We start from the raw sequence: 27,204 nt of genomic DNA on the forward strand, positions 1-27,204 counted from the left end.
ATCCAGTCCCTCCCCCGCCACATCGCCCTCCCGTCGTCGCTGCTGACGTGTCTGCTCCCTCCCCGCCGCCGGCCCCTTCCAACATGGCTGCAGCCCTGCCGCCGGACCCCCGGCTACTCCTTGCCCTGCTGCTGCTCCTGCCCCCGCCACCCTCTCTTCTCTGCGCCGCCGCTGGGCCCGACCTGAGCCGCCGCTTCGCCGAGCGCAAGCGCTGCGCCGACCCCGAGTGCAGCAGTGAGTAGGCGGCCTGGGGAGACCCCGGCTCGGGGGTCCCTGCCCGGTGCCGGGAGGCGCCCCGGTCCCGGGGACTTGTTACGGGAAAGGATGTGAACGCCTGACGGGGCAGGGGGGGAGGGGACGTTTCTCAAAGCACCCCCGGCTCTGGCACGGGAATTAGGGAGAATCGGGAAAATGGAAACGCGGCGCCAACCCGCGGCTTTCCTCTCTTTTTCACCAAGTTTTCGGATTACTTCTTTTTTCCCTGAAAGCTTTCCCTTAAGGAAGGAGCTCTCTGGGTAGTGTTTATGCGCTGAATATTGTCGGGGCTGATTCATAAGGACCCGGCTATCATCTTTCAGCCCATCTAATTCAATATTAATGATTAGCTTCAAAGGGCACTTCTGAAATATAATTTGCAAATGGTTTGTCAAATGCTTGCCTTGATAAGAGAACTTGCTGGTTGTTTTGTTTTGTTTTTTTTTGTTTTTTTTTTTTTTTTTTTTAAAGTTAAAACTAATCTCTTATTTTAGTTATACCTTAAGTTCTTATCTCTTGACCCGGTCTGGAAAATAGTGGACGAGTGCATGCAGGGAGGTCTTGTTTTCTGCCAATAAGCAAAGTCCCTTTTCATCAAACTGTTTTTATTATTATTTTTAAAATAATTAATCAGCTTTTTTGTTTTAATCTGATAGTGTTAATGTGCCGAGGGAAGGCAACACAGGATTTTAAAGGTCCGGACTGTCGCTTTGTAAATTTTAAGAAGGGAGAAGCAGTATATGTATATTACAAACTAATAGGAAAATCAACGGAGCTCTGGGCTGGAAGTGTAAGTATAGCAAAGCATTTGTTCGATTTGCTCTTCTTGGTGCTTTCTGTTGGTGATATTTTTTTCTTTTGCCTCATAGGAGAATGCTTAGGGTTTTGAACATAGCTAAATAACACAAGGTGAATGGCATTTTGTCTTGAAACTGGCGTGCAGTGGGATGCAGTTTGGTCAAACTTAAGGCATTAAGTACTGCGAAAAATGGGCAATGCTAATATGTGTGAAAAACTGTTAGAAAACTGTTAGGAGACCTCCCACTGCAGCACTGTAAGTGGTGGTCCATGAGCTCCCTGGAAGCTGAGCCTCCCCTCCTAAGTAAGGAGACTTAAGCCTGAGCTTATGGTTTACCCCTGATGTGCCCTCATCCCGTTCTGTCTGTAATTCTGCTAACCTGCTCCATGTACCTGTTTTTATAATTTTTTTCCCAATATTCAACTGCTGTACTCCCCTACTTATTCTAAGCTGCATGCAGAGTTGGAGGAAAAAAAATAGTAAGACTAAAAATAGTTAAGGTAAATTTGATTTTTGAAACTTCAGGAACATTGCAGCAGCTTGCAGAGTAGTGGCCTTGTTTGAGTCATGGCCAATCAGGAAGGGTTAATGGGAAAGGAATGTCCCCATACTTGAAGTTATTTAATGGAAAAATCTGAAATTCTATGATAAACACCTTATTTGCCTGACCAAAAGCAGAACTGAGATACCCTGGAGGAAGAGCAGTTTTTTGAACTTGCCTTGAGAATGCTGGAAGTCTGGAGGTTGCTTAGACCTCATCCCTGTTGCCTCCTCCCCATGCTGCCACTACATACTTTTTTGTGTGCAAATCATCTACTACAACCTCCTTTCTTACTCAGGTCTTCTACAAGGGATAGACAGTTGCCTGCAGCAGTGGTCTGGGCTGCCTGAGGCCGCACCTTGGTGCAGACTATGGGACTAGTGGTTTAGTGAAAAGCATGATGTATTTATTACTTTCTCTAACCTGCTCAGGCTGGGTGAGGACAGCCCAGCTCTCAAGGGGAACAAATCCAACTAGAGCAATATAGAAGAGAGCAGAAAACTGCAGCACGTGATTAAAGAAGAGTTTATAATTATATCATGGTGGTAATTCCCTTCTGACGTGTACTGTACCATAAATAATCTGGTTAATTATCCAGTACAAGTCTCCTTTCCAGGACTGCCAGTTCTGGAGACACAGAGTAACACCATGCAGCCAATTTTGCATCTTCTAACAAGGTGTAATGCAGGCTACAAGATTAGACAGCAGGTTTAAGGTAATTGCTGAATTAATATGCAGTTTATTCACTGATAGGAAGCTCATGCTATCATGCAACAGATAGATGTTTTGTTTGTTTTGAGTTGAACAAGTAAATGTTGAAGTTGACAGGTTTAAGAATTACAAGGCTCTGTTTTGTTTGTTGTTGTTTTTTAATTGTTGCATGCTACTTTCAATGTTCCTTTTAGAGCAGTGATAACAGGCTAATTCCTTTCAGTTGGTGGCTATAATCTTTATTTCTTTTTTCCGCCAGTTTCATGGATTGCTTATGTATTAATTGTAATACTACAACAATCAGCTCATGAACACTGCAGCAGGGTCAGAGTGCCTACCCTTGTGTGTTGAGTAGGACACTGACATACCTGACCCTGTCCCTGGCTTGCGTGTAGTGGTGGGTTCTCTCTCCTACAAAATGACTTCCCATGTCCGATTTCACCGGGCAACTTGATTTATGCAGACCAGCTGTGCCTGCTGAGCACAGGCTTGGAGCTGGGGGGAGGTTGTTGCTTGCTAATTAAAAACAGGCTACCTGGTGAGGTCCATGAACAAACAAATGCCAATGGAAGACAGGTTTCTGCCCCAGCCATTGTGGGATCTCAAGATGTGACTATGCATTCTCGAGTGCGTCACTTACTTTCAAACACGTACCCTACTGTCTTCTTCCATTCCCCAGAGTTTTGGGGGAAAGTATTGATTGGGACATAATGGAAACTACAAAATCAAGGGATAACTGGTATTGTGATCTTCAGAGGTGAGGGTAATGTGTGTATGAGGACCTTCAACTACTGCAGCCTGGGGCGTATTCATACAAGTTGTAAATACAGGCTCTAATCCTGAAATCGATCTTGAGGAGCCATAGTTTTTCTGACCTGAAGAGAGGTGATCTGATAAGAAAGGAGCCCTTCAAGGAAGCTGAAAAACCCAGCAGTTGGGCCTGGGCTTCATTTGCCTTTGCTTTTCTAGTTCACTCTGCCTTTTTCAAACCATTGCTGATTTTTTTTCCCCCCCATGCCAGCAAACATGTTACATGTTAATTAAATACCTCCTTTATTTTATGATCCCAGTCATGTATATTTCATGGCTTGCAGAACTCCCACTGAGTTGAGTATTTTACATGTGAAAAAAATCTGGAATTCAGCTACAATATATATTTTGCATGTTATATGACATGCATTTTTTTAGAAGAACTATCTAAACGTCAATAACGGAAAGCCAAGTGCTTGGACAATATTCTATTCTTGTGATTTTACTTTATTAATTTCACAAATACATCAGTTCCAGGAAAATGCTTGATTTTTTTTTTTTTTTTCCTCAAAGACATATCTGGAGCACATCTGGTACTCTCAGCGTGCACTCTGCTCTGTTTTGAAATGCGTTTGTTCTTCAGCGTCCACCTCACACTGTCAAGTAGTGTGATGTAGACCTTCCTCCTGCACTCTGCTCTCATCTTTAGCAGAGTTCAGAACTCCAAAACTACTTCAAATAATTAAAGTAAAACCTGCTACTTTTTAACAAAGCATTTTTGCAAAGACAAAGTTCTTGCTGCAAAAGGTGTTATTTTATCTTATGGCAAAGGGCTGAAGTTTATTCCTTTGATTCAAGGCTGAGAAAACTATTTCTGGCTTTTTATTACAAGAAATGGTCTTGACTGCAAGTTGGTTTTTTGTTTGGTTTGGATTTTCTTTGGGGGTGTCTGGGTATTTTTTATGTTTTAAAAGCTTATACATAGGGTAGTAAGAAGGAAAACAGGAGGGGTAAATTTAAGCTAAGACACAGTAACTCTGGGGGACCCAGAGGACTGAGAATTTTTTCCTGTTGTTTCTATGTTCTTTTAGTGATGCCAGTGTACAGAAAGGGCAGACCAAGCTTTAACAAATGTTCTGCAGTTTAGGTACCTGTGATGCCTGTGATTTAGGGATGTGGGCTTTAACATTAAAATCATGTGAACATCTTGTTTCCCAGCTGTCTTCCTGAGGTAGGTGGTGTGAGAAGCTGATTCTGTGGTGGGTAAATCTGCTACAGCTGGCTGCCACAGGTGATCACCTACAGGGACAGGTGCAGTACACAGCTATGGGTTTGTCCACCTATGGCATTTTAGCTGGGAACAAAGTGGAAATGAAGGATGCACTTTTTTCCTGCCATATTTACTTGACATTCATAATGCCTTTCCTCTGTCATTTATGTAGAGAATGAAGAATGTTTCCTTTATTTGCACAATGGGCCATTTTTTTTCCCTTACAAGAGGGGACTTGTTGGGAGAGCAGCACATGAACTTTTGGGCTTGCAGATCCCTTATGGTTTGAAAACCACATGAAGTGGCAAACTGGGTCACTGCAGAGGACTCATGGTCAGCAGCTGGGATTACACTAAATGAGTTTCAAATTGTGATGCCTCATTATACTGGTAGTCACAGAGGACTGTTAATTTTTAAGGAGGCCACTTTGAAGCTTTGGCTTTTGTTCACAGGAAGATCATTTAAAACTGGAATAGAAGTTTGTGGAGAGAAAGAAGCAAATTTAGAAGAAAACTGTAGTGTACTACACAAGGACAGGCTTTAGATTTGACATGTCTGTCTTAATTTCTCATTCCCAGTAATTCACAATAATTAACCTGCATGCATTATCTCTTTTTGGTAAGAAAGTATCTCAATGTGGTTACAAAAGACAGGGTGGTAATAGATGTGTTTGTTTTTTTATATATGTGTAACTAGCTTCAGAGATATCAAATGTGGAAGGTAAGATTTGAAGGAGAAATCTTTAATAAAGGAAGTGCCATAATGTATCAGTGCTTATATTGCTTGCATTATAAAAACCAAACCAAAAAGCAATAAAGTGTTAGTATATATTATTTCCTGGAAAACTTAGTCCTGGTTAACCTATTTGTGTGGTATCAGTAAAACAATATGTATATATATACCTAATTCTTTTGACATAACTGCTTTCCTTTTTAGTTGATCTTTAACACAATACTCTTCCCAAACTCTTCAAGAAAATTGGCAATTGTCATCTTCTATAACAAAACATTGAGGAAATTACCAATATTTTTTTTCTACAAGGTTGTCTAGGAACTGTATGTCCACAAGGCTCTAGCTGCTTGGATTATCTAATCTGTACAGTGATAGCATGGTTTTAATTTTGGCCTTGTCAGAACTTTAAAGTGAGAGCATTGCTCTGTAGATCTTATCTGGGGAGTGATAAGAGAGATTCTTGTCTTTCACTGTGTGCCTTGGCTTAGCATGTTGACTTGCTTGAAATAGCCATCTAGAACTGATTTTTGCTTGTTTTAGTTACTGAAGAGCAAGAACGCATTTGCAGAAATGGTATATTTTCCATACAGGTTTTAAAATTATACCTTGGGCACAATTTTGCATTTTCCTTTAGTCTGCTTTTAAAAAACACTATTTTCTTTTCCTTAAGCTACAAAGTGAGCCTGTTTCAGCCTATAATATTGTGCATGGATGTAAATTGTGTAAGTTAAAGAGTGTCTTCTGCTTACTACTTCAGAACGTACCTGAGGTATATGTGGTGCCAGTGACAATTCCCTGTGGCTGTTGAATTATATGAGCAGAGTGCTTGGGGTTCACTCCCAACTCTCCTAATAATTTCTTTTAAGTTAGGCATTAAAACACAAACAGTAAAACTTTGCAACTTTAGAAAAATGGTGTAAAATAGAAAACCTCAGTGAAAATGCTTGCATACACAAAGTGTTGCTAATATTTTTATTTTGTTCACCGTGTTAAGTTTAATCTAGAAACACTTGAGAATTTGATATGTTTGTTCCTAGTGTCTGTAATTAGGATTTTAACACAGTCACGTGATTTCAAAAGTATCTTTACTGCTTTTTTTTTGCTTGTGTTTATTTTCTGGCAGGTTGGAAGTGATTTTGGATATTTTCCAAAGGATTTGCTTGAAATAAACCATAATTATTCTAGTGAGGAGCTAGAGTTACCAACTGATGTAAGTCTTTTTTTGTTTTTTTTTAATTGCTGCTTATTGTTTCTTACCTTGGCATTTAGTAAAATCCCCGAGGAGGAAAGCAGGAATACCAGTGTTCCTTAGTTACCTTTGTTAGTAAGCAGCTACATATGTGCAGTGATATGTGTATGCATCAGGAGGTGGAACATTTCTACATATGTGTATGTGGATGGGTTTATAAGCATCAGCCCAAAATGATGGTACTAATCTTTCTTGGATATTCTGGTTTTATTTAACAAAATCTGTTTGGATTGAGCCCTAGAAATGCTGCTAACTGGCTTGTTCATAGGCTGTTTGGTATGTATTCAGAACTTTTTCTTTTCCCAAACTCTCAAAGTTTGAAGTAGTATATGAAAAAAAAAGCAAGACCTGAAATACTGTCATCTCTTTGATTCTAGAATTGGTCTTTCATGCTGTAATAGCTAGTAACTCTAGAGTTGAATAAAGTCTCTTTGTGGAGGCAACTTAAGAAATTGCATTCAGTGGCTTGCACTGCTATTTAGTTTCCAGAAATTATGTGCCACACAGCTCCCACCTGGAGGACTTGGTCATGTGAGGAGAGACCAGCTAAAAGAGACTGGGACAAACAAGTGTAGTGATGCTTGTTTTCTTGTTTTCACTGGCATTCAGTGATACATTTGTTCTTGATTCAGAATGTATGTGATAAGTATAATGCTGTCAATTCCATTGCTGACTTCCAGTTTGTTCCTAACTAGGGGGTCTTTGACAGGGCTAACCCATGAGCTTTTTATTTAGATTTTTAAGAGTCTTTGGGTAAAACTTTCACTGATTTCAAAGACAGTTTTGGTTAAGGACTCAAGGGATTAATTCTGCATAATGAGTATAATTTACATTGCTGCATTTCTAACTAATGAAATGGATTTGGTTTCATCACTGTAATAAAATATTTGACTACATGCTCTATGTCATTTCAGGAAACAGACTTTGTTTGTTTTGATGGTGGAAGGGATGATTTTGATAATTACAACGTGGATGAGCTTTTGAAGTCATTGCAAGAGACAACAGCAAATGAAGGGGCAACTGAATCAAGTGATCCAGGGACAAAACCAGCTGAAGGAATTGAAAGGGATCAGGATATTCAACAGGCTGATACAGTAGAGTCCCTTGATGTTGTGAAGTCAGACAGTCTTGCACTAAGCACAGAAGGCAAGGAAGCTCTTGCCATGACTGAGGAAATAGACAGTTCTCTTAAAGGAGGAACTGAAAATACTGGGGGAGACTCCAGTGTCAGTAGTTACAAAGAAAACTCTCAGGGAGATCAAATTGCACATGAGCACTTGAAAGGAACGCTACATGGGAAACTACAAGGGCTAGAAAGTGAAAATACCAAAAACAGTAGTATTCCTCAGGGTGAAACCAGTCAACTTGACCAAGAGAATGAAGAAGTTAATGCCTATACACTTTTAAACAGAGAGCTCTCTGTGAACTTAAAAACAAAATTTGGCTCAACTGCTGATGCTGTTGTATCAGATGATGAAGTGACTCGCCTTGTTACATCACTGGAAGATGATTTTAATGAAGATTTGAGCACTAGTGCTCATGATGCAGAGGAGGAGCCAGGCTTTGCAGATCAGTCTGAAGAAATCCCTTTGCTGTCTTTTACAGCAGAGGAAGAAATTACATCCCCAGAAGATTTAGAAGATGACCAGAACATTGAGTCACAAAATCATGGGGATGCAAAGGGTGCTATAGAGCTAAATAACCAAAGAGACAATGATGAAGAACCTGATTTGGATGCATTAATTCATAATGATGCCTTCAGTAAAAGCAAGAAGTCAGGTGACAGTCTAAGTGTGGACAGGTCTGAATCTAAACCAACAAAAGAGAAACATTTTGATGTGGTAATAATTAATAAAAGAGAAGCACCAGCAGCAACTCAACCTGAGGATCTCTCCAAAGAACTCCTTAAGAAGGGACCTGTAGGTACAGGTGATCTGGATTCTAAAGAAAAACCAAACAAAACGGAACAGTTTGAAGAGCAGCTTACAGGTGATGGAACTGAGCTGAAGAGTACAGCTGTGCCTGATCCTCATGTTTTGCCTAGTCCAGGAGATGATCTTGAATCCAAATCTTTCCCTAAAAACAGGCAAGATGTTTTAAAATCACCTGTTGGTGATACCAACAAAAGTCCAGAAAAAATGCAACATTCTCAAATGGAAAATGAGAAAAATGAGAAAGAATTTGAGGAAAACTCTGTGGAAGAGGTCTTGGAAACTGATTTAAAGCACAAAAAGTTATGGGAGAAAACAAAGGAGAAAGGAGGAGCTGAGAATAAGCCTTCTGTTTATGTTCCAGCCAAACCAATGGAAGAGGTAAAAAATGCATCTCAAAGTGGCCCAGGAGATACTGACCTCTTGAAAGAGAAACTGGAGCACAGAATGCCTGATGTGGAGAAAGAACATCTAAGACATGATGAAGATTTAAGACAAACAGAGGAGGCAGATCATGAAAATCAGAAACACACTTCATTTAACCAAGAATCTGAAATAAAAAGGGGAAGCATGAAAGACACCCCTGCAGGGGAGCAAGGCACAAGCCACAGGGGAGCTGTTGAGCAACTTACACCATGGGAAAATGAGACTGAGTATTCAGATGCAGGTATGAAAGAAGAGCTTTCAAGAAATGTCAGCAAGATGGCAGTACATGAAGATAGCATTGAGAAAAGTTCTCCTGAAGAAAAAGCAAAAAGCATTACACAGAATACTAATACAGAGAATCTTACTCAGCAAGGAACTGCTCATATTGAGGATGCAGATTCCGACAGAGATCTTGGCACAAATTTATCTAAAGAAAAAACACTAAGGTTGGAACTTAAATCTGAAGAGCCAGAAACTGAAGATGTTCCTGACCTGAAACAAATAGAGGAAGAGCTACTGGAAGATGAGAATGCTGCAAGTGCAAAGCTGTCGCAAGCAAAGGCTACAAATGTACAGGATGACACACTAAGTGTTAAAAGAACAAACCCTGAATTAGATGTACTAAGTGAAGGTGTTTTGGGAACTGCAAATCCTACCTACAAAACAGGAGAGGAAGCAAGCTCATTTTCTAATGAGGCTAAAAAGATGATCAGCATCCAAGATGCAAGCGAGACAGGAAACAAAGAGGTTGACATACCAGTGAGTGAAGATGCTAACTTGCATGAGATGGAACATGTCATGGGACATCGTGAGTATTCTTCTGAAGCTGAGGAACCATCAACTGTGGAGGAATATAATTTCCAATTTCCTGATACTGAAGACAACAATTATTTTAACCAAAGGAAAGATCCTCTTCCAGAGGGCATTTCACAGAAAGTCCCGAGAGAGGTGCAAAATTTAGAGCATACAAGAAGTGGCCACCAGCAATCTACACATTTCCCCGGCCCTGCTGACAGCTCTGCAGCCCCAAATGACACTCTGACAGACTTCAGTGAGTCTGTGAAGCAGCTCACAATAATGAGAAATTTTCTTGATGAAAAGCGTGTGCTACGTCTACAAAAGTACCTGGGGCATCAAGAGGTGGTTAGGATAGAAGCCATGTTTCATGATATGAAAGTAGAGATGGAGCTTGCTCAGAAGGTGAGCCGTAATAATGAAGATACAGAGAAAGCCTTAGACCAGATACTTGAGTTTTCAGAATCAAGCATTATGGATGTTGTGGGAAAAGTTCTGGATTCCAGAGTGGGAGAAAATAAGGAGGAGGTGGTGAAAGAAATGGATTTGTATGATGAGGAGAGTGCACTGATGGATGATATTCAAGAATTAATATATTCTTTAAGGAGTAAATATTCATCTGCTAGTGAGAGTGTTCCACTTGCATCTATTCCAGAACAGGAAGATGATCAGCTGCACGTTCAAGGTAGGATGTTAAACCATTTAAGAAATTGCATGGAAGTAAAACCCTATCCCAGACAACACTAGCCTAGAGGAGGTTTCTGAAAAGGGTGAGGGATCAGAATTGAGAGAGGCTCTGTGGAATCCCCTAGTGTTTTGCTTACTTTAACGCATATTTTCGGTGTTGTTATGAGGGGAAAATCTTGGGGACAAATTCTGAGAACAAATGTAAAGCTCAGCTTGTTTGTTTTTATGGGCCAGGTCCTATCCATGAAATGGCTAGAAGGAGCCAGTCAGGTTATGTCTGTATCACCCCCTTTCAAGAAATACAGATTCACATACACTAATGCTGTGAATTTTCTAGAGTTCAGAGCAGTCTTTTTTCCGAACTAGCTAGCACCTAATTTTGAGAGATCCAGTGATTATTGCAAAGTTCAGGCACTAAATCTATGCACCTAAAATCTCAATTTTCCCTATCATCTTATTTTTGCCAACATTCACAAAAGGGTGCCTACCTAGAAATGCTGAAGAAACAGATCTTTTGATGAGAACAAGCAGTAGAATCTGCTGTAAATTTACTGGGTTTTCTATTTAATGTGCAATATGGTAAGATAGGCTCTTAACCAAGGTTCCTTTTACCAGTAGTACATGTTATGGATGTCATTTCTGATAGTTATGAATGATGACAGTATTTCACCTCACAAGATTTCATTGCAAGGTCAGTCGTTGATACCTTGCATAAATTCCATATAAACATTTAGTTAGATGTTACTGAAATTTGATTGAGAATATACTGGAAGCAGTACACAAGTGTTTAAAGAGTGTCTGGAGACAGCTGTAGGTAAGAAATATGCAGTAACTTGGTGCTCAATTCATGTCTCCCTGTCTGTCACAAATGATGCAGAAGAACCTGAATACGATGGAGTTTCCATCAGGAATCCAATTGCCGTTGAGAGCAGTCAGGAATTTCAGCAGCTTGAAGATGAGAGACCAGAACAGCTTGTTGAGGAGGAGGAAGAGAGGGCTGCTAATGTTCCACCTGAACACAAAGAGGCCAATTTCTCAGATAATGGAGAAGCGGAAGAAGGGTACAATAGTGAAAGAGGACCACTCCTGGAAGATATTTCCTTCGGCTCAGTTGATCCAGGACAGAGTGCTAGGGAAGATACTGCTGCAGGTAACTGTTTTGGAATTGGATTTTGTTCTTTTGCTCTTAAAGAGGAGCCTGGTTGAAATGTTTTTTAGGCAAATACCAAGGTTTTTGTTAACATTTTCATTGTTGCTGTAATCCTAATGACTTTGACTTATCTGTGACAGTCCTGATAGTGGCGGTGTTGTCTTGCTGCCACTCATCTCAGCAGAGATGCTACATTTGCTACATTTTTCCACTATAAAGATAAGTGTTTTCCAGTAAGTGAAGGCATAGCCAGAGCTCTGTGCTTGGGCTGGTGGACTGTGTCTCTGGATGGCATTGGATAGAGAGCAGAAGACTCTCAGGGTGTCAGGCAGTCTAACCATTAGGTCACAGAATAATGCAGTCTCCCATCTTGCCCTTTTTAACCTGTGATTCTGGGTGATACTACTTTCCTGGAAAAATAGAGTGTAGCTTCCCTCAGTTCTGTAAGTTCCCAGGCTGCTGGAGTAGAAATGTTAGGCCTTCTCCCTCTGGAGCAGATTTATGTAAAACATAAATTTTATGCCAAAAGAGGGATCCTATTACCATCATCTGATTTATGCCAAAGAGGGATCCTATTACCATCATCTTCCCCAGCTCTGTTTTGGCACAAAGCTATCTTTTACTCCGTTATTGGTGCTAAGCTCAGTTTTGCTGTCCTGCATTCGCCTCTGACTATGCTTAATCTGTCCTTACTGAGCCTTTGGACAAAATTCGGTCACATGTTGCTTAGTGTTTTTATGCTACTGAGGTACTGTGCCATACCCATAGCCAAGTCCTTTTTAGCAGCATCTGAGTTCTGAGGAAAACTCAAGGTTGAATGTAAAGATACCTACTCAATTTTAAGTGGCTGGTGTATTACTTAGTGGCTAAACATTTGGATGTTTAGTTTATTTTAGATCCTCCTTGGTAACATAAGATTAATGGTGGTAAAACACTGCCAGGACTCCCTGTGAAGACTGCTAGAAGTGCTGAGAAGAAACAGTGCAGGTGTTTGTAGAACTCCTGGTCACAGAAGCCATTTCAGGGTTTACCAACAGTCTGGGCAGGTGGTTATTTGAATCTGCTAACCTGAATTCATGGCAACAGTCTGAGTTGGAGGCAGGCTTCAGATCAGGGTAGAAGGTGGTTTTAAGCTTATGCTGTACTCACAGTACTGCTAACTTAAAAAGATATAGGTTTATAAATTCCAAATTGAAGAGTCCATGTTTTGTTGTTGACTTGCTGCTGGAAGAGTTGTATGTGTTTGGCGGAGTGACTTGTCATCCAGGTCCCTCTCTGCTGTACCTTTTCTAAAAAAGGTGAAATACCTGTGCCTGTGAAATACCACTGTGCTTGCTAAGGGCTTTCTTCAGTGCTGTGGCGAACGGGGGAACCGTAACCTGACATCTCCCCTCAGAGGCCGCACAAAGCGCGGCTGGGAGGCGGGGGAGCAGAAGCGGGCTGCCGCCGTTTCAGCCCGCCTCTGTCAGCAGGCCCCGCTCCCTTAGGTAACTCCTCTCTCCTTCTCCCTCCAGACGCAGCCGAGGGCGGTGGGCTGCCCTCAGGAAACGGGGCAGAGGCAGAGGCTGCGTCCCGGGGAACCCTCGGCGAAGCGGCTGCGGCTGCCCGGGCGCTCCTGCTGCGGGTGAGTGGAGGCGGCCGTGGCGCATGCGGGTGTCAGCGCGCGGCAGTGACGCGGTGCGAAAGGGGGCGGGGCCTGGGTCAGTGCGGGCTGACGTGTGCCCGGAGCTGGCTCGCGCCGCCATGGAGCCCCCGGCGCGGCGGCGGCTGCTGCTGCAGGTGCGCGAGGGGAGGGAGGGAGGGGGAGGGAAGAGAAGGGAGGGGCCTCCCGTAACACCCCCCGTCACCGGCCGGTGGGAGCCGGTGGGAGCCGTTAACGGCCGGCGGCCGCCACAAGCGGCGAGTGGGCTCATCGGAGCCCCAGGTGACACACGCCTCGTCCCGAGGGAGGGGGGCCAGGGCGGCTGCTGCTCCGCGCCCCCCGGTGGCGGGAGTGTCATCCCTGCCGTACACCCACCAGCCTTGCTGGCTCGGGAAAGGGGCTGTTTTTTACCCTCCCCGCGATGTGGGGCAATGCCGCTGGAGGGAAGGCGTCCGTTGGCGTCAGGGATGGCTGCCTGGCTTCCCGCCGCTGCCCGGCGCTTAAGGAGAGACGGGGCCTGCGAAAGCACCTGCTCGCCGCTCGCCCTTCGCAAGAGGAAGGGTGCGCCCCCGTTTTCGGTCGGTTGCAGCCAGGGAGAAGGCAGCAGTTATAGGGTGGCTTCCACAGTTTATTTTCCAAGTGCCATGTCTGTATCGGCCCTGTAAACTGTACCAAGTATTTGCACCTTTGTCAGGCAGTTGGTGCTCTCTGGCCTTCAGTGACACGTATGAAGAGACACATGACAAACCCTGTGACCAGGGTGACATCTGGGAAAAGATCCAAGCCGTTTGTGCTGGATTGTTGCAAACATCCAGATATAAAACTTTTTTTTTTCCCAATAATTTTGCATCCTTAAAGCTTTATTTGGAAACCGATTAAATAACTAATAGTGCTGAGTAATGCAGTGTGTGTATGAGCTTATTTTGGTGGAGCTGTTTTCTCAGCAGATTGTTTCTGTCAGGTGTCTTCCGGACATGCAGGTGTCAAACTGCCTTGTGGTTGTCTTCATTTTCCGTTTTTGGTTTATAGAAAAACGTCAAGAAAGCTCTAGATGGTTCTCTGGTTTTATGAGAGGAATAAAAGCATTTGTCAGGCTACTCATTTTGCCTGAGTATTTAATGAAAATGTGTTCATAGTTGTCACTATTGTCGGTTTTCAGTTGGTTGCTACCTTGCCTGAGGAAATTCGTCCTGGGCCTGATTTCCATGGACTTCCATGGGAGCCTGTTGTTATCACTGCCTTAGTGGGAATTGCCACACTTGCTATAATTTTCTGGAGAACCTGCCTTTCAGTGAGTATAATTCAGACTTGTAAACCACCTGATATTTTGCTTATTATGTAGTCTTTTGTATGGGTAAACTGTTTTGGCATTACTTGAGGTCAGAGCAATATTTAGTCTTTTGCATTTTTACTTTTTCCATATAGAGTGATAATGTGAACTAAATGCTGGGCTTAATAGCTAAAGTAAGCTGTACAGTTTTTTTCAAGGGTTTCCTTTAAGCTATTAATAGAAGATTTTTTTAGTAAGGGGCAGTTTCCAGGGCAAAATAGGGGAGTATGCTGTAAATCAAGAAGGCCAAGGGAAGGGTCAGCACATCTTTGAAATGAGAAGCCTCACATGTGCTTGAGCCTGGTGATGACTATCTCCAAAACAAGTAGTTAATCCCTCCCCTTCATAATATCCAGCTGCTTGTAGGTGCCACATTTAGAAACCTAAATACCTGATCTTAATTCTCACTGGAGAGCTTCCCCACTCTACCCCTCAGTCTGCATTTGTCCTACTCTTTCGTACATGGTTGATACTCTGTGCAAGAAGAATGCCATCACCAGCTCTCAAGTACAACAGTGTATCTCCCTGGGAATTGACAGATAAAAATAAATAGGACAGTTTATTTTACAGCTGTCCAGTTCAGTGATGTTATGCTTGGAAAGTGTGTGGGACGCTTTTTGCTTCACAGAAATAAACTGAAACTAAGTATCTGTAGTAATATTCTTTATTTTTTCCTTAGTTTTAATATTGAATATAGTAGGTCAGCTTTAAATGCAAAATAGTGTTATTTTAACGGCATAAAAAGAAAGCTTCTGAAATTCTTAACTGTTAATTTTGAAATGAGCAACTTAAATGTAACATACATTGCTTTAAAAGGATCACAAATGGGATGCAAGCATTTTTCATGTTTGCAAGTTCATGACTGATGCAAAATGGTTTATTCTCTTGGCAAACTGGATGTGGGCAGTTACTGCTATCCTTTAGCTGACTGAGTAAACACGTTTACTAAGCCTCTAGAACAGAGCACTAGTGTAGAAGCTTTTATTAGAATATAGCTTAAGCTTGTTTTAGTGTTACTCAACACTTGTTGGCAGCAATAGACGTGTTAATCCATGTATAAGGGGTGACTTTTTCTCTACAGGGAAAATTAACAGGATTTTTCTCTTACCAATTTTTATCGCTAATTTTGTTTTTTCTCTTTAGGTAAAGAGTAGAATATACCAAGGTAAGTTTATCTGTGCTTTTCAGTCTACTTGGTGCTTAGGCATGTAAAAAGTTTTGAAGATTGTTTCAGAGTACCAGGTACTCCTCTTCACTCCCTGTCAAGGAGAATGCTAGGCTAAGATTATCGTATAAGCTAGGCCAGTAGGTGATACTTACTTGAATCTGAGGATTTAAGTTTTGCTTTTGATAATGCTTTGATTAGAAGAAACAATGCATCTCACACCTGGAAATTAAAGGGAAAGGAAAAGCTCTGTCTTGTTCAGCATAAATGTGTTCCATTGGTTTACTGGTACAGTGGTAGTGAGGCATAGTTTGTTTGGCTAGCTTTGTTTTGCTTGTTGCCTCTCACAAAAAGCAATATTTTGTTTTTCTTGCTTTTTTGGATTGATGGGAGCTTGAAACTGACTGCTGGGCAGCTGCAAAGAGATCTTGAAATAAATATGGAGATATTCCTGTGGCTAATACATTCCTTTTTACAAGAGTATCTCTCCAGCTTCAAAAATATGTAAAATTAAAGTATCCTGAATGGAAAAGAAACAGAATTCAAAGTAGGGTGATTGCTGAAATTCATAATTGAATACAAAACAATTGAATACAAAACAAAAATAAGAAAGAATTACCTTTGCATGAACCCTCTGCGTCTTTCTTCTTCACAAACCATACTTCTTCACACTCATTCCTCTGTAGTTTCATAGTAGTTATCCTTCAGTTTTCTTCTATACAATTAATGCAGAATTGATGAGCTAAAAAAATTAATCTGAGAGGTGATTTCTGTATTGCAAAACAATTATTTTTATTGGAGAAGAAAAAATGCTACCTATCAGCCTGCTGTAAAAAAAAAAGAGGGACATAGGCCTGTCCTCTTTTAAATTCCAAAATAAAATTCTTTATAATACCAAATGGAAACTACTAAAGCTAAGATATATAGTGGAATGCTAACAGTGACAAAAATGCTTTAAAAGCTAAACTAGGATTGGAGGCCCAGAGATAATAGATTTTATCTACTCTTTGTGACAGTATTAAAATTGGGAAACCAAGCCAGTGCTTGCAACTGCTGAGAGCTGTCTTATACCCTGGTGGTCAGTGTCTGGCTCTCCCCTCCCCAGAGCAGAAGAAGCCCCTGTGCCTAGAAGCCCTTGTGTCAGGGCTGGGGAAGAGCAGCAGCTGCCATTTCACCCTGTGGGATGCAATTGAAACGACTGGTGCTTCCTGTTTGTGCTGCAGGATTTGCAGTCAGGCCAGTGAGCCTTGGGGTGTACAAACATAGGGGTGGTTTAAGACTTAAAATAAGAACGACAATTGGATGATCTTTAAATTAATTTGCAATAAATTATTTGAAGTATGTTAATGATTTTCATTGAACCTTAAGGGTTGATTTTTTTCAGGTTGAGAAGCAAATACGTGCCTAAAGAACTGTTGCTCAGTTACAGCCCTTTTAAGGTCTGTTAGAAAACAGTGCAGTACCTTGAGGATTACTGATGCTGTCTGCTAGCCCAACAGTCGCTTTCTGTTCCCAGTCTGTCTTTCAGAGCTTTCATCCTATTATCCTTGCTGACCAAATGTTCAGTTTCAATATAGCAGAAAGAGGTAGTTGTTAGAGAAGGTGTTATATGTCCCTGAGTGTTACAGCAAGTCTGAGATGGCTCTGACAGCCTCACTGCCAGTTCTTCCCTTCAACATACCTCATCTGTGTGTAGCCAGCACCTTACTCTGTCTGCTGTGCATTCTGTGACCAGCTTCTGTGAAGTGGCTGCAAGAGCTTTGTGCCAGTGTTCAATGCTTTATTGTCTTGTTTTCAGTCCTAACTTTAAACAGAAGTCAGAGATGCATGGACTGCTGCTGGAAAGGCTGATTGCCACAGAATTGGCTTTATCCTGCTCTGTGCTGTCCTTACTTGAAAATGTTCCTTGAGGTGGCAGTAATGATAGCTCTGATTTTCCCCCCAACTACAGGATATGAAGTACAGTTACTGTAAGCTTTCTTTTTCTTTCTAGTGACTGAAAAGCAGCTTGCTGAAAAGATTAAAAACCTTCTGCAAGAAAAAACAGAAATCTTAGAAAAGATATCAGAATATGATGAGAAGGTATTGTTCTAGGTTCTCATCCTTTGCTTCTTAATTTTCTTTATTGGTTTAATGACACAACCAGTGTAACAGCTAGTGTATTTTTTCTTTTCTTACTTAATATTATGTTGACAATTTCCTCAGTTGTGTTTGACTGTTTCTGTGCTTAGATAAAGAAAGCAAAGGAATCTGTGAAAGTGGCCCAGGAACAAAAAGACATTCTCTCTGATGAGACTGCAGGACTTAAGGTAATAAACAGTTAAATGTCTGTACTGAAACAAAAGACATCAATAAAATAACTTGTTTTAGTTCATCTTTTACTCTTTTTGTTTGTTTGTTTTAGGACATGGTCAAAGAACTGGAAGAAGCAAATCATAAGCTAGATGACAAAGTAAAAAATCTGCACACAATGCTTCAAATGGAAAGAAAAAAGAATGAGAAGAAACAGAGCAAGGTAAGAGCAACCATACTCATATTTTATGTTATCCTTAACTTAATGTGCCCGAAAAGCTAGTCACTACCAGATGGGTAAACAGGTAGAGATGTTAAGCAAAGAAGATGAATCACCACAAAAGGAGAACCGACGTGAAATGTAAGGTTTGTCAGAAGCCCAAGGGGGAGAATCTGTTGAATGTGTTGCGTTTGTTTGGTTGGGTTTTTTCATTGGTTTGTTTGGTTTTTTTTTTGCTTTGTTGTTTTGGGTTTTTGTTTGGTTTTGGGGGGTCTGTTTTGGTTTGGGGTTTTTTTCCTGCCTGTTTGTTTAGGTTTTTTTGTAATAAGATCTTTATGGACTTGTGTGGTTGTTTGCTTTTGCACACAAAGGATTGTTGTTCAAGTCATCATGGTTTGGCTTCATGAAAGAAGATTGCTGCAAGCGTGCTGATGGCTGAAAAGGCCAATGTTTAAGTCATAGGATAGTCTAATATTTCCTAGACAGAGCCAGGAAGTTTCTTAAAATTATGAGCTCTAGGTTACAAGTTGGCAGGAGGGATTTTCATGTACTTGGAGAAAGCATCTAGTTGGTAGCAAGTGTGAAAATCTCAAAGCTGATCCACATTCTTCTTTTCTAGAGGTATTTGCATTTTATCTTTTTTCCTTCTTTTAAAAGCCTGATTTTCTGTAGTAGTGGTAAGCTTCAACAAGTTCTTAGGTCTTGTTTTGGTCAAAGGTTATTGCTAATGACAGCAGCACATAATAGTTTCATTCTAGACTGTGCAGGTGTACAGGGGAATTTCTAAGCCACAAACAGGCAAGGTCTCAGTGGGAAGTTGGCTCTAAGGTGCTGTGTTTCTATTCCTTCCCTTGCTGATACAGCAACACTGTGTTGCTGCTAGTCTAAAGGCTGCTTTAAATGAAAATCTTTCTTCCCTTTTATGCTTCCAAAATATGAAGGTAAAATAAGTACTCAGGCTAAGGCATATACCAACCCAATAGAAAGTAACTGCTCATGTTTTTCTTACGTAGATCTCTGAAACCCAGAAGTCCTTGGAGAAACTTCAAGAGGTTATCAGTGTGCATTCTATAGAACTTTCAGAGGTAAAGCATTACCCACACCCTCTCAGCATTCATGGGTTCTTGTACCCATCTAGGAGGTAATTAGTATCTAGGATGCAATTGCTAGCTTGGCAGATTACAAGTTGTTTGGGTGTGGATACCTTTTTCTTTTCCGTTTTACCAAGTAATATGTAGTTCTTGCTCCATTACTGCTAGACTGTTCTGGTTTGGTTTTTTTTTTAATAGGTTCAGGTGGCCCTTAATGAAGCTAAACTAAGTGAAGAAAAAGTGAAATCTGAGCTTCATCATGTGCAGGAAGAGAATGCTAGGCTGAAAAAGAGCAAGGAGCAAGTAAGTGTTTGCCAGGCCAGTGTGTCTCTGTTTTCTTAATGTGTAAATCTGCATTTCCCGCCTGCCTGCACATTTTTTTTTATTCAGGTGTGCCATATGCTTTCAGCATGAAGGCTTTGTCAGTTCCAGTGTTTCAGTTTTTGTCAGCAAATCTACAGGAAGTCTGTGCTGATACGGTAGTCACTGCATGATTGAGAGATTGCTACTTGGGATCAGAACTGAAGGAAGTCATGGCAAAGAATTGCAAAAAGCAATTTTGAAGCCAGGCTAAATGTGAAGGAGCTTTATATCTGAAATGTCACGACCGTTACATGAAGTGTTTTCTTTCTCTGTATATGAAGTAGATGCCTTTTTAAGGAAGGTGGTTTCATTACTTCTGGACTGCAACTAATCCCTCATATATTGAAGTGTGGGAGCACTTTGGTTCTGTTGTTGGGGTGTTAACTGAGAAACCATCAAATTTGTAAAGCCACATAGTAATAAACTGCAGGATTCCCAGCATCCAGCTCTACCAGGAGGCTACTGATGAGTTTCATAAATTTATAAACATAAAGTTTACCCTTTATCTGTGACCTATGGTGATCAGTTATCACCATAGAGCTGGCGGTGTGACAGGCTTTAATTACATATATACTCTACTAAAAATAAAACAAGTCACCATCTTGTCTTTGTTCTTCATACAGCTGCTCAAAGAAGCTGAAGGTTGGAGTGAGAGGCATTCTGAGCTCACTGAGCAGATCAAACTTTATCAGCAGTCTCAGAAGGACATAGAAGAAGCACTTGCCTACAAGGAAAATGAAATTGAAGTAAGTCCTTTATAAAAAGCTCGGTTTTGATTATTGCATGTCATAAAATATTTCAAAATACTTCACAGAATGCAGAGGGATTTCCCATCAGTGACCCTTTGGTTTCGTTACTAGGTTTTAACTAACTGCATTATGCAGCTGAAGCAGCTTGACATGGATTTAGTATCCAAGGACAAAAAGGATGGTGAGGGGTGTGAATGGAGCACAGAAGATGATCTGGCCAACGGAGAGCTGCCAGGTACCATAATCTTAACTGCTGGCTGGTACGCCCAGTGGTTGAAGCATATAGTCATGCTGTGTCATATCAGCAACAAGGGGAATCCATACATGTAGCTGCCTGTGGATTAAAAGGCTGCCACTCTTAATCCTCAAACACAAAAAGTTTCTTAAGTGAAGGGAGAAACCATTAAAAAAGCTTTTAGACTACCTTTTAGGTATATCATCAGCGTAGGGACACCATTGTAAAGATTGCATATAAAGGTTAGTAATTAAGAACATGCCAAAAGTGAAAACCACAGCTATTTTTATGCTATGTTTATTTTTAATATTATTTTATATTGATTATTTTAATTAACTCTACCTAGATAAATAATTTGGGTAATCACATCTTCTAAATCTCAAAGACAAAAGTAGACATCTTCAAAACTACTCAGGCAGTTGGTCATTCCCAATGTGGTACATGGGGTTTTTTTTGGTTTTGTATTTATCCCTGCCCATAGCCATGTGGTATTATATGGGCTGGAAATTCCTACTACTGGATTTTCAGATACTATGTCCATTAGTACATACTGCATTCACATTAATATTGGCATAGTGGCTAGAAGAAGTGACAAGAAGAAATCTTTGAATGCCTTTTGGAAATAACTATAATAGTTGTGTTGTGCTAGGCATGGAATTGCTGTTGTTTGCTATTGTGCTTTGTTTCTCCCCCCTCAGCCCCCCCCCTTTTTTTTTCCTCCGTGTAAGGAGGTCTTTCCAAAATTATAGTATAGGGAGTGTTATTTTTAACACTGAAGTCCAGAGTATTGATGCTAAGAAACAGGGAAAACAAATACATTTTTCTTTCCTAGATAACGAGAGTGAGAAGATGAAGATCCAGATTAAGCAGATGATGGATGTCTCCAGGGTATGCTTCACAAGAAACCTAATAAATGCAGTCACATTACTGCTATGGCTAAGATGGTAAACTTTCTGCTCATATCTTTTCAGATAAAAACTATGTTATCCATAGTTGAAGAAGACAGAAATCTTCTGCAATCCAAACTGAGTGATGAAGTAACAGCAAGACATGAGCTGGAAGGTAGGTTCAGCGTAAGAAATGCTTAAGAAGAAATGCTGTTCGTGGTTTAAAAAGAAACAGCATTTGGGTGGCATAGCAGTTTTCATTGCAGCTCACCTAATTTTGCTTCTCCAACAGAGCAAATAAAAAAATTAGAACATGACTCCTGTTCACTCAAGTCAGCCAAGGCTGAGCTGGAAAATGAATGCAAAACACTACAGCAGAAAGTGGAGATTCTTGGTGAACTTTACCAGCAGAAGGAGATGGCACTCCAGAAGTAAGCCTTTCATGACTCTACCACATCACATATTATTTCATAGGCACTATGCAAATGCTTCTTTCTCAGATAACTTGAAGTTGTCTTTGGAAGGAAAGGTTTGGAGTGACTACTGTTTCAGTATGGTTGAAGCTACAACCCTTTTTTACTTTTTGCAGCAGTCCAGGGATTCAAAAGATTTTTGTTTCTCATCCACAATATTGTCTTCTGCTGTTAAAAACCAAACAAATAAGCAATGAGAAACTTCTGGAGAGGAGAGATGGATAATTTGGACAGCAAATTCTGTGGTTGTTCTGTCACATTTCTGTAATGTCAAGGAAATTGTAGCAACCATTTAGATTTTTTTCAGTTATACTGACCTCAGTTTAGTGAGTCTAATTCTCATAATGTAGGGATTTAATATTTAAGCTTTTTGCAAATTGAGGCCAAGTTCATGGTCTTGATTGAGATGAGTTAATTGCTATCAGTGAAGAACTGGTTGTGTATCTGTGTTAATTTCTCACTCATTTATTTACTTAGTGAAATGTCTGTAATAACATCCCAGTTTTGTTGGGAGAATTTGAGACAGGATTCAGGGTTATTTTCAGCTAAATTCTGTAGGAAAGCTGAAACTGGTGGGGAAGCAATTGGAAGTTCTAAGGTTCAAGTGTGCAGGTCAGAGAAAACACGGGACTAGAACAAGCTAAGGAATTAAGGGTGTCCAGCACCTCAGTAGTGAAACTGCCTGACCTCATAACTTCATAATCCCGGTGTAATAAAGTTGTAATGGAGGAATGAAGGATTGCCCACCTTTTGAGGAAAACTTCCTCTTGACCTCTGCAGGACTTCTGTTATTTTCAGGGTTTTCAGGAAGTTTCACTGCCTGTTACTAATTCTTGATTCTCATAAAGGACTTCCCACATTTTTAATTTTTTTTTTTCTGAAAACATATAGCCAAGGAAATAAATTCTGTTGAACTGGCTGCTAGCAATAGTTAACTTACTATTAGTTTAATGATTCAGTTTTTGTGGGATAGCTCTTGAAGGTAGGAACACATTATGGACCTTTTATACTTCCAGAAACATGCCAACAATTTAAAAATTAGTGAACCATGAAGTTATAAAAAGACAGTGAAAATTGGTCATGTAATAAGTTGATATTGTGAATGCTTGGAGAAAAGCTGCTTTCCTCATGGCTGATGACTATTGAATGTGTTTCTCACCTGGGCCCTAAATTCCCTCCTCCTTACTACACGTTCAGTTGTTCATTTTGCCTGGTTAGCTGTCAGTTATGCATATATTGCCTTTTTTATACCTGCATCAATCTGAATTATGCTCAGTGTAATTGATAAGGAAATGACAGGATCTGAAGAACTGAACTGTCTGCAATTGTTAGATTCTGACAAATCTTCAGATGCTTGACAACATTCCAGTCAACTCTGCATCCTAAATTTTCAGGTTTCATAGACAAAGGTCTTGTCTGTTTAATTTCAAAAAACAGTATTTCTCTTCCTTTTTTTAAAAAAATAATCTCTTCTCTCTGTATTCTCACACACTATCACCAATCCTGATATCAGTTGTTAGCAGGGGAATATCTTGATATTGAGTTATAGTATATTAGGATAGTGGAATACATGGTCTTTTTGGTTTTTTTTTCTGTGCAGAAAACTAACTGAGGAAGAGTATGAGCGTCAGGAGAAGGAACAGAAATTGTCTGCTGCAGATGAAAAAGCAGTGCTGGCCATCGAGGAAGTGAAAGTTTACAAGTAACTTTAATTTCTTGAAGACTGTTCTTCTCTGTTTCAGCTGTTGAAGAAGATCCATTTAAACCTCTGTCCTTCACCTCCTTTCCCTTTTGTATAGGCAAAGGATCCAAGATATGGAAGAAGAATTGCAAAAAACAGAGAGATCTTACAAAAACCAGGTAAACTTCCTGCGTGCTCGTTATTTTGTCACCTTTTACTGCAGCATTACAGTGCTCTGTAGTGAGTTACTGGAAATACTATTCGTTGGGCAATTTATACTAAAATGCTTGTTTTCTTCTCAGATTGCTGCTCATGAGAAAAAGGCACATGACAACTGGGTAAGAACGTTCTTCCTTTTCTTACACAGTTAGTACTTGACTTGAGGTTGGTACAATTAATGTAGTTGGCAAAATTTCCCTTAATAGCTTATTGCCCGCTCTGCTGAGAGAGCTCTGGCTGAAGAAAAAAGAGAAGCAGCCAACCTGAGACAAAAGTAAGACAATACAAACCATTTTTATTACTCTTTGAATAGGCTGCATGTTACTTAGGAGAGAAGGAGGTGCAAGGTGCTCTGTTAGCCTGCTTGCTAAGAATGTGCAGTGAATATTTCAGTTGGTAATTTTTAATTACTATTAAACTGTTTTAATGGTTAAAGATTTCTTGGTGAAAGAAATTTTACAATGCAGTTTGCCTTGTTGCATTATAACAAATATAACTCACATGTATTATTTGAATAATAAAAAAACCTTTTATTTTTTAAAATTAGATTAATAGAAGTTAATCAAAAAATCATCATGCTTCAAAGACCGTTGATTGTAAAGCCAACTCCAGGCAGACCAAATCGCCAAGTCCCACCACGACGAGGTTAAGTTTGCTGCTTCTCTGAAAACTTTGGTCTTAAGAGTATAAGGTTCTGATAAACTGTAGAAAAATGAATCAACTGGGTTTTCTTCTTTGGCGTAGGGCCCTTCAGCAGAGATGGCTCTTTTGGCCCTTCACCGGTGAGCGGAGGAAATCCATCACCCACACAGATGATAGAAGTTCCTGCTCGGCCCCTTTCTGCTCCTCGAAGGGAAGGCTCAAGAGGTGAATTTGGTAAGCAGTGAAGCTTCCCTTCTGTCTTCTCTTGTGCTACAAAACCCAAGAATGCTAAGGTTTGATCTTAGTTCCTGTAGTAGCGTTGATACCTGCTTTATTAACATACAGATGAGTGGTTGTATTGAAAAAAATTAAAAAGGCTTGGGCACGTGTTGATTAGGAATCTCTCATGTTCTTATTTCCCTTGTGGTACACTGATAGATGCCCCTCCAGCTCCACGAAGGCCACCAGAGTTACCAAGCAGGATGTCTGTTCCTGGTAAGTTACATGGCGTGCAGCCAACTGCAGCTTTAGTTATTTCACTTTGGAACCTATGTTGCTCACCCCAAGCATGTTAAGACATGCATTCGTGGTGTTCTTTACAGATCTTGGGCCTGCTGTAGCATCCCTGATCAACAGTGGGCCAAGAACCTCCTCTCCTTCCACAGCAGTGGAAATGGATGGAGTGGTAAGTTGAAAAAAGACTAACCTTCAGGAAGTGTTTCTGATACATGATTCACTGTACTTTCTGCTGCTTCTTTAACTGTATCATGTTCTGTCTTGTCTACATCCTGTCATTATCCTTATTTGCTGTCCAAAAAAACAAAAAAGCAACCCTCTCCCAAAGAGCCTGAAGCCCCCTGTGTAACTACTGATTCACCTTCATCTATTGAACCAGATACAGTGAGTATTCAGAAGCTGAGTATGGTGTTACGCTGCTTTGTTGGAGAGAAGTAACAGGCTTGGTGTTGTGAATTGCTAAACAAAATGCTCTGCAAAACTAACCAAGGGCTTGTGCCTTTGTCTCAAAAGGTTTCTCTAATGGTGAGCAGTTGCTCTCTGATTTTTATGAAATTGAAGATATGAGATCTTTCTTGTTAAGGACTGCAGGCAAACACTTTGGAGTGACTGCAGCAATAATCCTACGAAGCTATCTTACCTGTGGTATTTAAACACAACTGCCTATGGAATTGAAATGCCAGGCCCTTCTTTAGTACAGCTTTAGTTATATGAGAAGGTATACTGAGCACTCACTCCTAGGTAATGCAAGCAGTGTTTGGGTGAAGGGACAGTGATGGTACAGTAATGCTTCCTATTTGCTACTTGGTTAGTGTGTAGTGGGGTGTGAGGTTGTGTGTTGTGTTTTTTGTTGTTGTTTTTTGGTCTTGCTCCTCTCTTTCACCTCTTGGCCTTTGGGTGAGCGGTTCTGGTGTTGGTACTTCTCTGATGCAGTGAGTAACACACTGAAGTAAAACCTAATCTTGCACAGGCTACTGCTAGTCCCAAAGGCCCACCTTCTTTCCCTGGGACACCTATCATGGCCTCCCCAGTGATGGGACCTCCACCTCCACTGCCAGTTCGCTACGGGCCGCCACCAGCTCCTCTCCGTGGGCACTTTGGGCCTCGACCTCTTCCCGCGCCCCTAGGTACAGTTGCATTGCTGTGTGCAGAAACTTAACTTCTCCCACTGTGCTTCTCAGAAGTCTGCTGCAGAACTGAGCTGTGCCATCCCATCCCTGAGCACACAGCTTCCCTGTGCCTCATGGGGGCTGGCTGCCTTGCTCAGTAAGCTGGGACAGGTGGGGTTTTGTAATCCTCCTTAATGCTAAGGTGTTTCCTGATCGAGTCTAAAAGAGGGACCAGCAGCCAGAAGTCACTATATTATAATTCACAGCCTGTGAAGTCTGCATGTGACAGTGACTCTCCCCAGAGCTGCTCAAAAAAAAATGAGGAAATAAGGAATGAATCATGAGCCTTTATTGTGTAGGTTAAAGCAAGATGTCATTTAACTCTGTTTTCTTCTAGTTCGTGGTGCTCCCTTGCCACCTCCAGCTGCAAGAGATTTCTTACCTGGCCCACCCTTAGGAATGAGAGATTTGCCTCCTGGGCCACTGCCACCTCCTCCAGATCCAAGAGGCTATTCCCGTGGGCACCCTCCTTTTCGACCCTTAGGTCCTCCTGGCCCGAGGCATTATCCTGCAGGCCCACGGCTACCCCCGCCTGGCTCTAGAGACTATATGCCTTCTCCTAGCAGAGACTTGCCTCCAGCAGGACCCAGAGACTTTCCTGCAGGCCCCGCGCCACTGCCGGCAGACTCAAAGGACTGCACACAGCCTCCAGTGCAGAAACCCTAAGTGCAGCCTCTGGTGAGCAGCTCGGCAGAACGGACTCTAGTGCACTTCCAGCAGTCAGGATTTTAGGAAATGGTTCTTCAAAGCCAGTTGTCTCATTACAGTATATTTCAGCTTTTGCAGGATTAATTTTTATCCAATTGCTACAGATGTGCATTTATGATCACCTTAAACTTATCCATCCTCTTGGGCTGCAAGAACCTTTTTGTGATGGACTTGAACCTACTCTAAACGTGCAATAGAAAGGAAGTACCTGTGTGGATAGTTCTAATTAAATGTAGCCTTTGTAAACAGTTGGTGAATGAACTAATTTCATGAAAAATATAAATCAAATCATTTCCTGTGGAAATAATTTTAAAGTAAAATGCTATCCTATCTGCCTTCTCCATCACATCATTATGCTGCAGTTGTTGTAGGTGAGGGGTTTAGATGAGGACTGGGAGGTGGTTGTTTTTTTTTTTTTTATGGTTTTTTTTAGAAAGATGTCTGGTCAGAGATCAGAAGCACAAGTGACACTGTATTAAAAGGAAAGTTGCAATAAAAAGCAAAATTCCTTTTGCTAAACCCTGAA

General features: G+C 41.0%; 1 protein-coding gene across 8 annotated transcripts; it reads left to right on the forward strand.

Moving 5' to 3' along the window:
- Positions 1-27,204, forward strand: MIA3 (MIA SH3 domain ER export factor 3). 8 transcript variants are annotated; one of them, XM_071739718.1, is made up of 29 exons: positions 24-234; positions 912-1,045; positions 6,182-6,268; positions 7,222-10,144; positions 11,024-11,296; positions 12,811-12,920; positions 14,098-14,229; positions 15,412-15,433; positions 17,427-17,515; positions 17,665-17,742; positions 17,838-17,948; positions 18,959-19,030; positions 19,235-19,339; positions 20,023-20,145; positions 20,260-20,383; positions 21,216-21,271; positions 21,355-21,445; positions 21,563-21,701; positions 23,344-23,445; positions 23,543-23,603; positions 23,727-23,762; positions 23,850-23,917; positions 24,191-24,288; positions 24,388-24,519; positions 24,724-24,780; positions 24,888-24,970; positions 25,114-25,185; positions 25,772-25,928; positions 26,308-27,204. In XM_071739718.1, the coding sequence occupies exons 1-29, from the start codon at positions 84-86 to the stop codon at positions 26,634-26,636; spliced, it is 6,015 nt and encodes a 2,004-aa protein (XP_071595819.1). In that variant the 5' UTR covers positions 24-83; the 3' UTR covers positions 26,637-27,204. The 8 variants fall into 8 exon arrangements, with proteins under 8 accessions (XP_071595825.1, XP_071595819.1, XP_071595821.1 ...); XM_071739720.1 differs by having other exon boundaries at positions 11,027-11,296; XM_071739724.1 differs by lacking the exon at positions 15,412-15,433 and having other exon boundaries at positions 1-234; positions 14,098-14,233; positions 17,409-17,515.

The sequence above is a fragment of the Heliangelus exortis genome, chromosome 3, assembly GCF_036169615.1.
Source record: "Heliangelus exortis chromosome 3, bHelExo1.hap1, whole genome shotgun sequence".
NCBI lineage: Eukaryota > Metazoa > Chordata > Aves > Apodiformes > Trochilidae > Heliangelus > Heliangelus exortis.

Bases quoted from the DNA above. Each gene is read 5' to 3' on its own strand.
- MIA3 (XM_071739724.1), top strand. From the start codon at position 84: ATGGCTGCAGCCCTGCCGCCGGACCCCCGGCTACTCCTTGCCCTGCTG. The intron at 11,297-12,810 runs GTAACTGTTTTG...TTCTCCCTCCAG, and splicing joins TAGGGAAGATACTGCTGCAG to ACGCAGCCGAGGGCGGTGGG. The intron at 24,971-25,113 runs GTAAGTTGAAAA...AAAACAAAAAAG, and splicing joins CAGTGGAAATGGATGGAGTG to CAACCCTCTCCCAAAGAGCC.